Source organism: Lasiosphaeria miniovina (assembly GCF_030549165.1).
Source record: "Lasiosphaeria miniovina strain SMH2392-1A chromosome Unknown B0T26scaffold_3, whole genome shotgun sequence".
NCBI lineage: Eukaryota > Fungi > Ascomycota > Sordariomycetes > Sordariales > Lasiosphaeriaceae > Lasiosphaeria > Lasiosphaeria miniovina.
The window spans coordinates 872068-887571 of record NW_026848222.1 but is presented as its reverse complement, the minus strand read 5'-3'; the positions used below and the strand labels follow the sequence as shown (position 1 = coordinate 887571).

General features: G+C 52.1%; 5 protein-coding genes across 5 annotated transcripts; 3 read left to right on the top strand and 2 right to left on the bottom strand.

Moving 5' to 3' along the window:
* Positions 1-1024: 1024 nt before the first annotated feature.
* On the bottom strand, positions 1025-2006 carry B0T26DRAFT_739244 (GDSL-like Lipase/Acylhydrolase; the record flags this gene model as incomplete). Its single annotated transcript, XM_060443682.1, has 2 exons — positions 1025-1121; positions 1381-2006. The coding sequence occupies 2 exons, from the start codon at positions 2004-2006 to the stop codon at positions 1025-1027; spliced, it is 723 nt and encodes a 240-aa protein (XP_060297773.1).
* A 1617-nt stretch (positions 2007-3623) lies between these two features.
* On the top strand, positions 3624-4025 carry B0T26DRAFT_749320 (uncharacterized protein; the record flags this gene model as incomplete). The annotated part of the gene is made up of 1 exon (XM_060445086.1): positions 3624-4025. The coding sequence occupies one exon, from the start codon at positions 3624-3626 to the stop codon at positions 4023-4025; it is 402 nt and encodes a 133-aa protein (XP_060297772.1).
* A 2992-nt stretch (positions 4026-7017) lies between these two features.
* B0T26DRAFT_700441 (uncharacterized protein) lies at positions 7018-7714 on the bottom strand. The gene has a single exon (XM_060441544.1). The coding sequence runs from the start codon at positions 7648-7650 to the stop codon at positions 7105-7107; it is 546 nt and encodes a 181-aa protein (XP_060297771.1). The 5' UTR covers positions 7651-7714; the 3' UTR covers positions 7018-7104.
* A 598-nt stretch (positions 7715-8312) lies between these two features.
* B0T26DRAFT_642821 (HSP20-like chaperone) lies at positions 8313-8990 on the top strand (the record flags this gene model as incomplete). The annotated part of the gene is made up of 2 exons (XM_060437478.1): positions 8313-8690; positions 8751-8990. 2 exons carry the CDS (start codon positions 8313-8315, stop codon positions 8988-8990), a joined length of 618 nt encoding a protein of 205 aa, XP_060297770.1.
* Positions 8991-12633: 3643 nt separating this feature from the next.
* Positions 12634-15179, top strand: B0T26DRAFT_673618 (uncharacterized protein; the record flags this gene model as incomplete). Its single annotated transcript, XM_060439621.1, has 3 exons — positions 12634-12815; positions 12932-14385; positions 14599-15179. 3 exons carry the CDS (start codon positions 12634-12636, stop codon positions 15177-15179), a joined length of 2217 nt encoding a protein of 738 aa, XP_060297769.1.
* Positions 15180-15504: the final 325 nt, after the last annotated feature.

Below are 15504 nucleotides of genomic sequence, written 5' to 3'. Positions count from 1 at the left end.
TCCAGCATGCGACTAGGAAACCAGTAATTAGGGTTGCATCGACAGCGGCATTCAAGTCCCGATATCATAACTTCTGGATTATGTCAGAAGTACTGCACTGCATGTGATATGGGGAGAAAACGATGTAGATTGATTGATGTGTCTTTTGTGGCATGCCAGACACCTTATTCTTATACTTGTTGTTTAGTGTCACCGAGGTGGCCGTAATGGTCGCCGAGGTGGCCGTAGATGGTCACCGAAATGGCCTTCTTTCTGACAGATTACTTATGACGCTTCTCTTCCGAAGTATCCTTGACTTGGCGGGTATATTTTGTGCTGAAGTTCTAGTTATTCGATGGGTTAAGAACACGGAAGATTTAGGAAGAGTTTCGGGAATTCTGGGAACTGAAGTAGGTCTGTTAGATTCTGCTGCCTTATAGAGTCTCTGATCTGCAGCTGTTGGAATGACAAGGTCATTCGCAATAGCCACTATTGTGGGTGACTAGTGAAATGGAATCTGGTTTAGCCACATAGAGGTGGTGTGGTTATCAATGGTTCTGTCTCTGTCTCTCTTCCTTTTTCTGCTTTCTAGCTCTGCTAGAAAGCCTCATTTTCATAGTGCTATCCAGTGGCGAGGAGAGTGGCGATAATTGATAAATCCTCTGTTTCACGACTGGGAGTACTTGGACTGAGCTGCTGGAGTGGGCAGTGATTACTCCATCCTTATCGTCTTTCTTAACATTATCATCAATCCTGTCGACCTCTTTGAGATGCGTTTCATGCTAGGCCTGATGAATTGGAAGTTCTAACCTCATTCAGAAAACATATATTAATTATGAATTGATTGGAGGGCGCTAGCCCGCGGTGAGTACCAAGGGCCTGGCTATGACCCAGCGTCCCGCGCTGTCGAGGCCCCCGAAGACGGCTGCATTGTCCTGCCAAATTCGGCGGTCACAACAGCAAGTTCTATACTTACTTTGTAAAAGCGATAGATATCTAGGTTCCGAGAATTTTGCTTTTATTCCTCCGTACCGAGTATATCTTCTCAACTCGAGGTTGGAGCATCGACGGTAAGCAGCAAGTTCCAGATCCCGCCCGGGTTGTCACGCTTGACAGACGGCATACCCAAACTCATTACATACCTAGGCAATACAATAATAGTGCAGCTAGCCAGCGGCCAAGGAGGGTTCTTTCCACGATTGCAACGCGATTAATTACATGAGAGCTAACGCACCCGCGAAGAAGGCGGCCACCGCACACGCAAAGGCCGAAAAAGCGGCGAGACCACTCCCAGACAAAGTCGTAGCCGCAGAGGCGTGCACGGCTTGTCCCGTGGTCTTCGCCGCCCCACTCACGACGGCTGCGGCGGGAGTGGTGGCGGTGCCGTCCCCTCCGTCCAACGGGATCCCGTTATCCGCCGGCGGGCTCAAGAACCCCTTTGCGAGGGCCTGTTGAACACCCTGGCTCCAGACGGCAGCCATCTTGACGTATCCGGCGTCGTTGGGGTGGCGCGTGTCGTTGAGGTCGGCCGTCGTCGGCGCGTCGGGGCCGCGCATGTCGACGAGCACAAAGCGCGCCTGCTGCTGCGCCATGGCCGCTGCTACGGCGCTATACTGCCGGTTAACATCAACGCGGCACGCGTCCTGCGCGGCCACCTTGTTGGCCAGCAGCGTCGCCATCACCACCGTCGCGCCCGGGCTGAGCGCGAACAGCCGCCCCACCAGTGCCGACACATTGGCCCCGGCCGTCGAGACGATCTTGCCGCTGTTGCAGTCGTTGGTCCCGGCCTCGAGCAGCACCAGGTTCGGCAGGAACTTGGGCGCGGATGCTTCTGCGGCGCGCGTGATCTGCGCGATCACGAACCCCGACGTTGCCTCCACGTCGTTGTCGGCAAAGCGCCCGTTCTTGTGCGACCCCACCATGTTCACCGCGTGGCCGGCCTGCGTCAGCGTGTCCCGCAGGTCCTTGCGGTAGCTGTCGCCCGTTGTAGAGCCCACGCCGAAAGTGACCGACGCCCCGACGGGCATGATGCGGAGCGCGACGGCATCGGTTGTGTTTGTGTTGTTGGCGGCGGCCCTACACGGCCGCGCCAGCGCTGCTACGGGTGCCAAACTGTCAGCAGTGTTTTCATGAGGGGACTAGGTAAGGCAGGCGCGCATTGTGTGTTTGGAGGTGATAGTATGGTACTCACCCGCTATGAGGATGCTCCACCAGGTAAACATTGCTCAGCAAGTTCAGACGGACAGGTTTTGTTGCGATATACTCCACCAGAAGGTCCATGGGAAGGATGCCAAGCCTTTTTTATCTCTTTTTAGGCAATTGCCAATTGCTGGGAGCCTGGGAGGGATGGAAATTCTTGCTGGGTGATCGAACCCCCATGTCCATTTTTGGCGCAAGATCTTCGTGTCTCAGGGCTAAAACGGGTTTCATGTGATCGCTTCGCAACAGTATCTGCATCCGGCTCTTTTATCATGCGCCCGCTTATCATGCGTTTTTTTTTGGTAACGACTTGTTACTAACGAGCCGTGATATTAGTCGCGGCTCGTTACTGATGAGCCACCGATTTTATGATTTTTCATTACGTGGAACGTAGCAGTTCATCAACACTGGCATAAATGACTAGTCTAGAGAGAGTAGGGCATCGAATATGAAGACTATTGATCGAATACATTGACTGATTAGCGACTAGGGTTTTCACCGCTACACATCAAGCGCGTAGAGTCTTTTAATGCGTATTACACTTTGGCTGCTTTATATTCCTCTTCCAATTCTCAAAAAAATGTTCCGTCAATGTTTGGCAGGCTTGGGCCCTGATTAAAATACCGTTGTTCCAGCTCAAGGCTTCTGGCCGTAAGTCGGAACGATTTTTTGCTGTCATTAAATGACTCTTTATGGTGTAGTCAGCCGGGCTCCTTAAACTGGTACTGATCTTCTCTCGTGTGTTTCCGGCTTGAAAATTAGAAACCACATCAAGCTTTATTATTTAACATCTTAGTGCTTAGAAGTTCTAACCAGACATGTGAGGATAAAAAATGACGTGAAGCCCCCTTTTTATGCAGCCTCTACACACTTAAGCTTAAATGAACTAGACAAGGGATACTGCTGATATCTTGGTATATGCGAACCATAGGATAGGTGCCATCTTCATCTCCCACTCGGCTGGTCGCTATTTTCAACATTAATGGCGCCTACTGTACCAGGAGCAAAAACACAAGTTCAGCTCACCTGTGCTACCTCTTACCTATCTCGTGATAATGATACAGAAGAGCTTGAATTCACCTCCTGATGGTTTTGTGCAGGCCTACCACCCCCTCTCACACGAGGGAGAATATGGCCTTACAGCACAATGCTGCTATGTAACGTTGATCGGGCGGTGGCGCTTCTGCATGGCAGCGGGGCACCAGTCAATTCACACCACCGCCAGCCTGATATATCTTGGGAAAGCGGGTAGAAGATATTATACAGTGTCTTCGCCAGGCATTTTGTCTTGTCACGGCATCGACAGCACGGTAGCTACCTTGACTGCTCTTCCGTTCGCGCCTTGTCTACATTGCATTATCCTTGCCAGGTACAACATTAGACACTTAGTACGGTTCTAGGTTCTAGCGTTACATGTCTAGCAAACTAAACTAGCCTCCGCCGCAATGACAACCATCGAAGACAGGCTGAAGGAGATCGCGGAGATCGACAACAAGATCGAGGCGATAATGGCGTACAAGGACAAGAAGGAGGTGGTTGAACAGAAGGAGTCGATTGTCAAGTTGAGGGACGAGCTGCAGGTCCAAAATGACCTTGTGGCCAGCGTCGACCCCAGTCTCCTGCAGATGATGTCGCGAAGCTCATCGCGATCGAGGGAGAAGAGGCAAGGAAGCCGAGACGAGACTACCGATATCGCTGAATCGCTTACAAAGGCCCAGGACAGGATCGAGGAGATTGAGGAAGCAATCGACAAGGCGGGAGAGGAGCTGGAGATCTGGAAAGGAGAGCTTGAGAAACTAGAGAAGGACCTTGATAACGTGTCGCTGCACTCACTCGAGCAACTGTAGGAGGAGAAGGATCGTCTAGGAGAGCAAGAGTGTTGAGGTAAGAGGTGTACCCGCACTCCAGGAGCTCAGGATGCAGTGTTATAAGCTTGAATACGAATAAGTTGTACCTCCTAATATTACCCCTTGGGCGGCTCACCAGGTCCCTGGTCTTCTTTCCCCTCCCTGCTTGGAGCGAGCCCATTCTCATCTAGATATTGAGCGTACCGTTTGGAGTTGCTCAATCGTTGTTGAACTTCTAGGGAGAACTTGCCGTCCTTGCCGTCGCTCCCGAAGAACTCTCTGATTACGTCCTCCTGAGAACCCTTGTGAAAGTGCGGAAAGATGCCCTTATAGTACATGTTGACAAAACAACTAGAGTGTTGGAGCGTGACGGCCAAAGGCAAGTCGATTCGTCTCGGGAGTCTCCGGTCCCATTCGGAGGCAAGCTGCCGGCAACGCTCAGATGTAGCCTCTATAAGGGCGTCGCGGAACCAGATGTACTCGACCTTGAATTCCACTCCCGCTACCTTGTCCGGAGGGAGGCTTGCAATCCATGTAGGCGGCAGGAAGAACTGGCGTGGCACTGTACCTGCCCATTACCAATCGATTATGCTTTTAATATGCATGTTCTCGTCAACTATGATATTGGACGGGCGGAAATCGGTATGACTCAGCACAAAGGGGCCGTGGTCGTCGATATGGTCAGATAACCTCTTCTTGAGGTCTTCCATGCCAAATATGTGATGCTCTGCAGTGTCTTGAGAGAACTTGTAGTACGGGAGCTTCAAACTCTCATCTAGGAGGTGTTATTGATGGAAGGCAAAGTTAGTGGCGGATGCGAATGTGGCCGGCTGGATGTTTAAGTCGCGGTTTTCGAGTTGCAGTTCGTTTAGCTGCATAGACAGCAAGGGGCTGACAAGAGGGGTAGTCCCGCCATCGGGGTCTGACATCAAGGAGCCCCCACATGGGAACTCTTGCTGGCGCAACTAAGCGAAAAAGTCGACAAGCTCCGAGTTAAATGGTATCCTCTAATCCACGGTCATCTTCCTAAGAGTCAGAAGATTCAGCGTCTCGCCGGGGATATAGCTCTGGATGATGTAGGCGTGCCCAGTGGGGTTCTTGTCAACGGCCCCACCGCGGCCGAAGGCGTAGATATTAGGTACGGGAATCGTAGTCTCGGCTTGGAGGTAGCTACCGCTAGGTTAGGCCCGGTCGGTCGGAGGGCAGGGAGATCAACTCTTAAGTCAGGTGGGGGACTTTTGGAACACCCCTGCCTATGGAACAGCCCCTGAATCGGACCCCGCACAACACCACAAACTTCAATTGCCAACAACTTTGTCAATTAATTAGCTACAATGATGAAGTCTTTAGTATCGGATTCTCCTGATTCTTCTCTTTCAGAATAACTAAGATCATCTCTGCCAGCCTCTCTCTGTGAGGCACGAACCTCCTCAATTCCAGCGAACTGCGTATTAGGGTCGACTTGGACCTTCCTTCTCTTTCGGCCTCTTGTGCGTTCTAGGCTTTTTTCTGCAGCCTCCAATTGATGCGCCGTATTGGCTAGTTGGAAAACCACGTAATCGAAGGCTTTTGCGGCCTTGCGTATGAAAAGTCGGTCGTTGGCAGTCCGTTTCTGGCCGGCTAGAAAAACCTGCCCCTGAATACGGAAATCCTTCGGCTTTTTAGGGGTAAACCATATAGGCCGGCCCTCCGAATTCTTATTTAGAATGGGGTTATGGACCTCTTGAAGGTCTATAGAAACCGTAGAGGTCAGTTGACCAACGTCGCCGTTAGAATTCTTAATAACAAGGCCGTTGCTTAGGGGCTTCCTGAGGCTGACTGGCCAGAGGCCTGTAGCTTTCCAGCCGGCTTTGATATTAGATTCAGTCATTCCATAGACCCTGGCTTGCCGGTAGCATTCTAGGAAGGCCCTCTTTTCAGCAACAGTCGAAGCCGGAAACAACCTCGTTATGCTTGGCTCTGTACCGGGCTTTTAGAGGGCCGAAAACCGATAAATCCAGGGGCTGGAGAACGTGGGAGGTGTGGGCTGGTAGAAATAACAATTGTACGTTATTAGAAAAGGCTAGCCACATGAATTCTTCGGTGGTATGACTACCGTGGCCATCTAAAATAAGGAGGCGCTTCTCCGAGGGGGTAGCTGGCCGAGTCTCTGGAAGAAAGATATTGCGGAGCCATGCGACGGTAGTATCATCGTCAGACCAGCCGTTTTCAGTGGGTTTCCACTTCCAGCCCTTAAATGGCTGTAAATCGCGTGGATACCATTGTTGTTGAAGGCTTCCACCTTTGAAAATGACGACTGGGTTCAAATACCGGCCGTCAGCGGAAATACATTCGATAATCGAGGTCCAAATTCGGTCTCCTTTCTTCTTTTTCTGGAATTTCTTTCTTTCCTTAGATCCAACAACCAGGCCGTTATCTCCAATGCCAGAAGCAATGCCAGTTTCATCCATATTATACCTATGCTTGGCTGGAATAGCCTCCACGCCTGGAGGCTTCAAATAGTCAAACCAAGGCCGGATAACGGCCTCACAGGCTCGATCAGCACGGTTTGCATGGATTCTCCGAGGCCTAATTGTAGAAATAGATGGATTTCTAGCCAAAAACCGGCTAGTCCAGCGTTTTCCGAGGGTCTCGTTATCTTCGAGCATTCTTCTAGCTAGTTTCCGAATTTGGGCGTGGGTTGGAGGGTGACCGAGCGACCCTTGGAATAGAATCCATTCGGTTAAGCGTTCTTCCATAGCCGGAGAAAGCTTTTGATTAATAATTTGGGCCTTGGAGGCTGGCTCGGAACCACGAACCCGATTAAAGAGAGTAGTAGGGGGGATGCCGTGATTTTCAGCAGAGCTACGGAGTAAGCCGGTTTCTGCATACTCTTCCAGCGCATTCTGCAAATCCAACTAAGTATATCGCTTCATCTTTCATTTCTCAATTGAATGGAGAAAAGAAGATAAGTATTGAAGCAGAATTGGTTGAGTTGCAAGTGATTGAAATAGGTGAGTTGGGTGGCGAGCGGCAAGTCCTTGATGACAAACCTTGTTCCAAATCTAGGGGTGTTCCATAAGCAGACCACCTGACTTACTCACCGGATCGTAGCCACTTCGCTCTGGACTTTGTCCCAGACATTCGAAATGCAAGGTTCAAGCGGAATCCTTACAACCCACTGGGTACCGTCGTCAAACTCGACGAAGTAACAGACGTTATAGCTGCCGCTCGCCGCATCTCGAAACATGCGGCAGTTCTTGGACGAATTGTGCAGGGAAGCCAAGCTGCAGACGGCATCTGGGTCGATGGAGTCAATGAAGGCCTTTAGGGCCCCCTCAATTTGATCGTACGTTGGCGGGAACTTGGCCATCGGTTCGGTAAACCCGACTTGACATTGCAGACTGAACTCTCCACGGGAACGAATCAAAGGCGGAAACGGGCAAAGGGTGCGCGCAGATGGGCAAAGTTTGATGCAAGATTGGATTTCGCGTCGCGGTGGCCGCACACACCAAAACCAAAGGTCTGTGCTGTGCATCAGCAGGGAGGCATCGCTAGACTGTGGCTGAGTGGCGCGTTCACAAGGAGAAGGGCACAGAGCTGGTCCGGAAAGAGTTGATAGCCGCCAAGATGTCGGGGAGTTCATTTAACAAGCAAATCATAACCCTTAATTTCAGATATCTGAGACTTAAGTTGATATGACTTCCAACGATATGTACCAGGTTATCAATGGGTAAAGCTCAATGAACGTATTTGAGGGTTAGGGTTGACTGAAATCTGCTCGTCACTGCTGAGTCATCTGCAACAGGCTCGCTTAACAAACACTAAATCTAATCCGGCCTAGCGGGAATAATTTGTTCTTGAAAGTTCCGGAAGGTTCGCGCTGATTCGCAATCCAATGCCAAGCACTATTTGCAAGCCGCCAAGCACCATTTGCAAGCCAACTGGAACTGTCCAGCACTCTCCAGATGGCATGAGTTTATTCATCAATGACTTTAGGTAGCTCTCCTGAATACGTGTACAGTAATTCATCATGGCATATAAACCTTTGTTCTTGCCCGCTCACCAGCTCTTTTTTTTTCCCTTTTCAGCACAGAACAACCAAGATCGCCCTGAACAGCATCAGCCTTGGAAACTCTCTTGAACTTCTAGCTCCATCTGTTCTCTCAGCTCCATCTGCTCTCTCAGGTCCTTCAGCTCCAACACTCAAGTTGACTCAGCAACAACCAGAAATCCCCAAATCTCCAAGACAAGATGTTTTCCCTCGTTTCAGTGCCCTTCCACTGCGGTCCGGCTCGCCGACCAGCAATGAGCGTTGACCCGCTCTCTCAGCTCCTCAGCGACCTCGACATCTACGCCCAGCAAGTGCAACGACCCCTGCGTATCCGGCGGCCCGTCCAACATGTCGCACCATTTCAGCCCAGATTTGCCGTGCGCGAGACCGAGACAGCCTACGAGCTGTACGCCAGGCTCCCGGGGGTCGAGCGCGACAACCTCCAGGTCGACCTGACTGAAGAGCAGACCCTGGTCATCCGCGGCCGGGTCGAGCATACACCGGCCGAGAGCAAGCCTGAGCCAGCCGCCGCCGGGGCGCCCGCAGTCGAAGCGCCCGAGCCTCAGAGCCCCACAAAGCACTACCAGGCGACGGTCGAGGACGGCGCAGACGACGACGAGGATGACGACTACGTCAGCGTGAGCGCGCCCACAAGCAGCACGTCTGTCCCCACTCCCACGCAGACGCCAAAGTCAGAGATTGCCACGCCCGCCACACCAACACAAGCCCAGCAGCCAGCCCCCGCGCAGCAGCAACAGCGGAGCGAAAGCAAACCACGCGAGCGCGTGTTCATTGGCGAGTTCGCACGCACGTTCACTTTCCCCGGGCGCGTCGACGCGGACGGCCTCTCGGCGGGCTTTAATAACGGTGTCCTGAAAGTCACGGTGCCCAAGGAGAAGGAGCACCAGGTCCGTCGCATTATCGTCAACTGATCATACATGGTTGTCGAAGGTGGTAATATTCGGGCGTTTGGGGCATGATTTTCTGCCGGGGCTGGAATTTACACACGCCTCTCTTGGCTCTAGGAGCTGATTACATATTGGCGCGAGCATTGCTTGGAGTTTAACTGGGCTCATTTTGTCATTGGAGATTATTTAGCTGCGCGAGCAGAAAGCGACGGCGACGGACGACAGCTATATAGAGTGTTTGGGGCGGCTAATACATACCTAGATTGGGATTAATGCTTATTCCCCTTAGCCAGTCCTTTGTGTAATGAAATGCAATGCGATACGTGTATTCTAGTTCCGCAAATTGTAACCTTTGCAATTGTATTTGTCGGAGATTGAGGTGGCTGAGGATGCCGATGAGCTGAGAAAGAAACAGCACAGAATATCACCCCTAGTATTCTCCCACCTCTCTGGAAAAAGTGATATTATTTCAGGCGTATATAACGTCCGAAACGCTCGTGGTGCATGGAGTTTCTTGGTTGACGTTGCGTAAGAAACAGTCGCGTATTATAAGATTAATGTAAATGCAGGCCACAAAGCCAACAGCTTGGCATAATTACCGACGTCCCACAACTGTAAATAGAAAATGAAGACAGGATAGGTTGCCAAAAAATAATTAGACTAGGCTCTAGAACAAACTCAATCAAGCTAGGTCGCCTTTAATCTAGCTAGCGCGAAAAGGAACATCTGTATGCCGAGGTACCATCCCCCTCCCCCCAACCCGATCACCCAGGCCAGGCGATCACCTTTTTCACCAAAACACCACATCTTTGAACAACCGTAGAATGGTCAATTGCAAAGCTATTCACAAGTAAAAAGTAGATTTGGTTAGTTAATTGCATGAACTTTAATTTTAATTTAGATTTGCTTCCCCACAAGCTCTCCTTACGCTACACCGTCGCAAAATAATTGCAAATTAGCGTCCTTGTAGATTCCTGGACTTCTTTCCCCCCTATCTCTGAGTGTGTATTGTGTTGTACCACCAACATGTCTACCTATACCGAAGACGATATGATTTATGCATACTTTAATGTCACAGGTAATAAGCTTTTGATTCGAAAATCTGCTCAAAAACACGGTATACCGTACACAACATTGAACGACAGACTCAAAGAAATGCTCCCCACAGATGAGGCTGGTCAGCCGCATCGTCGCCTTACGGCTGAAGAAGAAAAGCGGGTCATTCAATGGATTCTTCGTCAAGAGAGCCTCGGCTATGTCCCTAGCCATTCGCAAGTATGTAGTATTGTCAGAACACTACTTGTAAAAAAGGGGGATAAAGAAGTCCTAGGGAAAAGTGGATTGAGGGCTTCAAAGCCCGTAATCCCGAGATAAAAGCCAAAATAGGCAAAAGAATGGAAGCCGCTCGATTCAATGGCTTCACTCCCAAAGCCGTCAACTGGTATTTTGACATTAGAGAGAAATAATACAGCTGGGTCAGGCCTAAGCTCACTTTTAACGTCGATAAGGCCGGAATTATGGCGGGCTTTGGTGAGAAATGAGTCTGCATGATGTTTTCTACGGCTAATTCTACATAGGGCTTGACTATTTAGTCTTGGGGAGCTCAGAGACTAGAAGAACATATCTCAAAAGTGACTAGGGCCGTGGCTGGTCTACTATAATCGAATACGTCAGTGTAGACGGCAGATTGCTTGATCCAGGCATCATTTTTAAAGGAAAAGACCTCCTTATTTTTGATGGCCACAACAGCCATACAACGGTAAGATATGAAGCCTACGCTTTCTTTGAGCCTACAGTCTCACATTATTGTAAAAGGACAAGTTCACGACTCCCTGCTTCCACAACAATATATATCTCTGCTTCCTAACAGCCCTCCCTGAAGTCCCTGATACCCCCGTGTCAGGCCGCCAGATAATAGATATGAGCAAAGGGGCTAGTCCAGGCACAAGAATGAAGTTCAAAAAGGCCGCCGAGCAGTTGACAGGCTTCAAGCCGAGTTAGTTTTGAAGCAGGCAGGCACGAATCGAAGCCCTAGAGGCCAAATAAACGGTTCATCACTTTGGCTACCATACTAATGGGTGGCGAGGCTCCTGCAGAGCCTCAAGTTGAGGCTCAAAATGCGGCTCAAGCAGAGCCGCAAGCGGAAGAGGTGGATGACGAAGACGACGAGGATGACGCTGCAGATGACGACATTCCACCTGCAAGAATGACCAGATCAGGGCGTGCAACCAGGGTGCTGGTACAATATGTGGATTGAGCGACTAATTAGCTACATTTTTTTATGTTTTATTTGTAAATAGCTTCACAATTGACCATGGTACGGTTGTTCAAAGTTGTAGTATTTTGGTGTAAAAAGTTATCGCCTAGCCTGAGTGATCGGGTGGGGAGGGGGATGATAATTGAGCGCAATTATTCATGATTTCTTAGATAATAATGATGACTGTCGATTCTCCTTCCGTAGCACGCCCGTCAGCTCTGTTAAAGGAGTGCAGCCAATCTCTATGTTAGTTTGCCTTAGCGAGCGTCAAAAGCAACCAAAGTAGTTTGTGAGTGTTCTTAGTCATTTGCCTGCACTACAGAAAGAATACCTAAACTTCCATATATCCTCGTATAGGACCTTGTCGGCTGCTGCATTCTATTCCGCATCTAATTATACTTACGCAGGTAGGCCGTCCGATAATTGTGCGTCTCACTAGCCTATCATAATATTGACCTCTTTAATTGCCGCCAACCTAGATGCGACCCCAAGTAGAAACACTGGCATTGCTAGTTCATTTCTCATTTAAACGGCCATCCCTAGGCCTATGACTTGATATTTTACTGTTGCTTTGTGCTTGTTCTGCCAACAGTCCATGTCTCGACTTTCGCCCGATGGGCTCTATCATCGGTCCTTCTATTGTTCCCATGTTTTCGCTATTGTTCTTTTCGTCTGGCATAGTTTCCCGACTTGTCCAGGAACAGCGCCGTTGCCCGGTCAGATTCCACCCACCTGACCGTCAGCTCCCCTTCACTTTCGAATCACATCGAATAGTAGATCTGGCAAGTGAGTTTCTTTTTAGCACTGTCTTTTAAAACCTCCCTTCCTAAATCGAGTACTGCAAATTTCCATCTTCTCGCACAAACCCCTCCCTCTTCCTCTCCCCAACAGTAGCGCGCAACCTCTCGAGTACGACTGGTAAGTACACCTCTATTTTGCAAATGCTTTCAAACCCCCAGCTTTAATTCTAGACCAGCATCATGAAAACAAGTCGCTTTCCTGATCCTCCCGCAAAAGCGCGCTCGCCCCTCTGTGTTTCCCTCCAAAGTCAAACTTGTAAAGTCATTCTTTCCATCTTTCCAAGCACGCCTCTTTCCCTCTCTCCAACCATCACAATAGCATCCCTGAGTAGCAAGACTTCAATGGAAACCTCTTCTAGCATTTTTTCATCCTCTCATGTCTTCTTCTGCTTAATTGCCCTCGAAACCCAGCCGTTCAAATCCGCACTCTTTCTGCACATATCTCTCTCTCTCTCTCTCTCTCTCAAACCTTGTAACTAGCACAACACCAGAACCAGCCTTCACAGGTACACCCGAGCCTCTCTAACCCCTGCCCAATGACCGATGCCCGCGTTTACACCGGCAACAGTTGACTGACTACCTTGCGTGACATTAGCACACAATCGCCACAATGAGCTGGTTTTCCGGAGCCAAGACCATCCTCGTGCGGGAGGGCCCTCGCTCGAAGATAACCAAGACGCCCTCGCTGCTGAGAGCCGAGGAGAACCACTGCGCCAACTGCCACGACGCGGCCTTCCCCAACGGCCGCTTGATCTGCAGCCAGTGCCGCGGGGCATTATTCTGCTCCGACCGGTGCGTGCAGGAGAACACGATAGCTGGCCATCGCCAGCTCTGGTACGAATCTTTACATTCCGCCGCCGTGTATAATTTTGGCCCGGGCCCACGCTAACGCTTCCTCCATCCCGCAGCTCCAAGTACTCGGTCGCGGACAAGAACCGTCCTGCGGGTGGCCAGCGCGCCTTTTTCTTTCCGGGCATGATGCCGCGCGCCAACGTTGTGTTTGTCGACCGCCTCGGCTGGGGGAGCCAACTCGTCGAACGGCAAGGCGAGTTCTTCGGTATGGCCGCCGTCTCGAGCATGACAACTATCACGGCCGAGTACAACTACATGACGGGGCGGCGCTTGCCTTTCGACTTGAAGGTGGTCAAGACGACCCCAGACGCCAAGGTGCTGGCCAACAGGAGCCTCATCTCGTCCTTTGTCGCCATGAACGACGCCGGGTGCGTGCCGCAGTACCCATGGACCAACGGCGTGCTGGCGGTGCGGTGCCAGACGGGCACCGACGTGGCCGAGGACGTGACCATGGCCGACTACCGCGACGTCATGGACTTCTTCACGTGGTACGGCCACCGCTACGACCCGGCCATGAACGGCTACATGAACACCCACACGCTGCCGCAGCAGCCGGCCGTCCGCGGCGTCGTCATCCGGTGCGACGCGAGCATCTCTGACTTCGGCACACCCCAGCCGCCCGTGTCGTCGCTCATGATCGACCACCTGCACCCAATCCGCGGCCTGTACGGTCCCAAAGCGGGCGCGCTCAGCCTGGCGTCAGCGCGCGTCGGCGTGCCGCTACGCCTCTTCAGGCTCCCGCCACCCATCTCGACGCGCATGAACTCGTGGCACAAGATCTCGCCTATGGGCAGCACCAACTCGCGGGCGCGTAGCCTAATGATGAACGTTAGCGGCAAGACCCCGGCCGAGTTCGGCACCTTCCTGGCCGAGTACTACAACGACCACGTCGGCGACGTGCTGGTGGCGCGCGACGACGGCCAGGACCTGGGCGAGGACGAAGTGCACGCCCTCGTCAGGATGATGGGGGGCTGGACATCGGTGAGTCCGTGGACGTGGCCGGCTCTGACCAGGGAGATGCAGAGCTCCACCGGCCAGCTCATCACGCAGCACATTGTCGATAGCTTTATCACGGAAAGCATCTACGAAGCCTATCTTTTCGGCGAGAGAAAAGGCGCCACACCCTCCCCTCCTCCTACTGCCGACTCACCAGAGCGCGCCGTGTCCATCATGGACCAAACCATCCCGGCGCTGCACACGCGCGTCTGCGACAGCTTCGGCCAGCCCATTTTCGAAGGATACCCACACTCTTCCACGACATCCGTAATGCCCGACCCAGCTGCGTTTATCAGGCCTCTTCTTGCGCCCGTACCAGGGCCCATGCCTTTATCGACGATTGCAGCCCCGTTTTCTTCTTCTTCTTCTGTTGGCCTTGGACCAGCCAACCCTCTAGTGACAGCGCCAGCGAACCCCTTCGTCGCACCTAACGGCGTTAATGTCCCGCTGCTTCGCCCGGTCGCTAAATCCGCTTCGCGCCGTTCGAGGAGCGTCTCCCCCAAGAAGGCGGCAGGTGAAGCCGTTGTGCCGCCCGCACCTTCTTCACGTCCGCCGCCGCCGACCTTTCCGCCTACCACTGAGCCTCGCTTCGTGCCTGCCGTCGGCATCACAGCTGTCGGTCCATCAGCTTCTCCCGTCATTGCGCCGCGCCCGCCAGTTCTCGTCACACCAACCCAGCACTTCGCAGTACCTACAGCAATAATAAGTACACCAGCCTCTTACGCAGAATCACCACGGGCCGGCAACAAGAATGATGACGCCATGAAGGGCGTCCTGAAGCAGCGCCCAGGCGACACCAACGGCAGCCATCCCCAAAGCCCCCTCAGTAATACCGCCGCTGCCTGTCCTGCCAATGGCGCCGCGGCTCCTCCTCCTGCGAATACGAACGCGTCGTCGTCGTCGTCACCGCAGAAAAAAAGCGTGACATTCGCGCCGCACCCGGAATTCGCGTCGCCGCTCGTCTTCCCCGTGGTATCAGTCTCGCCGCCGCCGCGCTTCTCGCTGTCGCCAGACGATACACTGAACGAGGAGTTCGCTGCTATTGGCTCTGGGAGTGCGACTTCTGGAGGGAAGGCGCTTAAGAGGGGATGTCCCGCCGACGGATTCGGCCAACATAGCGAGCGAGCCTCCAAGCGCTGGCGCTCTCCCGGCTACGCCCCCCACATACTGCGGGACAGAGTAGGAGAGTGTCGAGCGGCGTTCGAGTACCCGCCGCCCCCGCGCCGCATGTATAATTGCTCGACCGTGGAGATGCCCGAGGACTGGGTGCCAGATGATTTCGACATGTTTCTTTGCAACGAGGAGTGACGGAGAGTGGTTTGGCTGGGACTTTCTCTCCGGATCTAGAATAAGGGAAAGATTGGTTGGCTGGATTTGGCGATTTGGGGTTTTCTGGGGAGTGTATATGCCTGCCTGGTATCCTTGGATGAGCCGAGGTTCATTGGGATGTCGTGCTGGAGTTGGATTCCTTGTTCTGGCGCATGGCAAGGTGTTGGAGGACGGCGTTTGGAACCGTTGGGGTTCGCCGCGAACTTGTTAGAGTTGTTCTTGTTATTTTGTATTGTGTGCGATCATGGATAATGTGCATTAAATCGATCGCAGACTCGCAGAGCCGTGGCGACTGAGACCATCT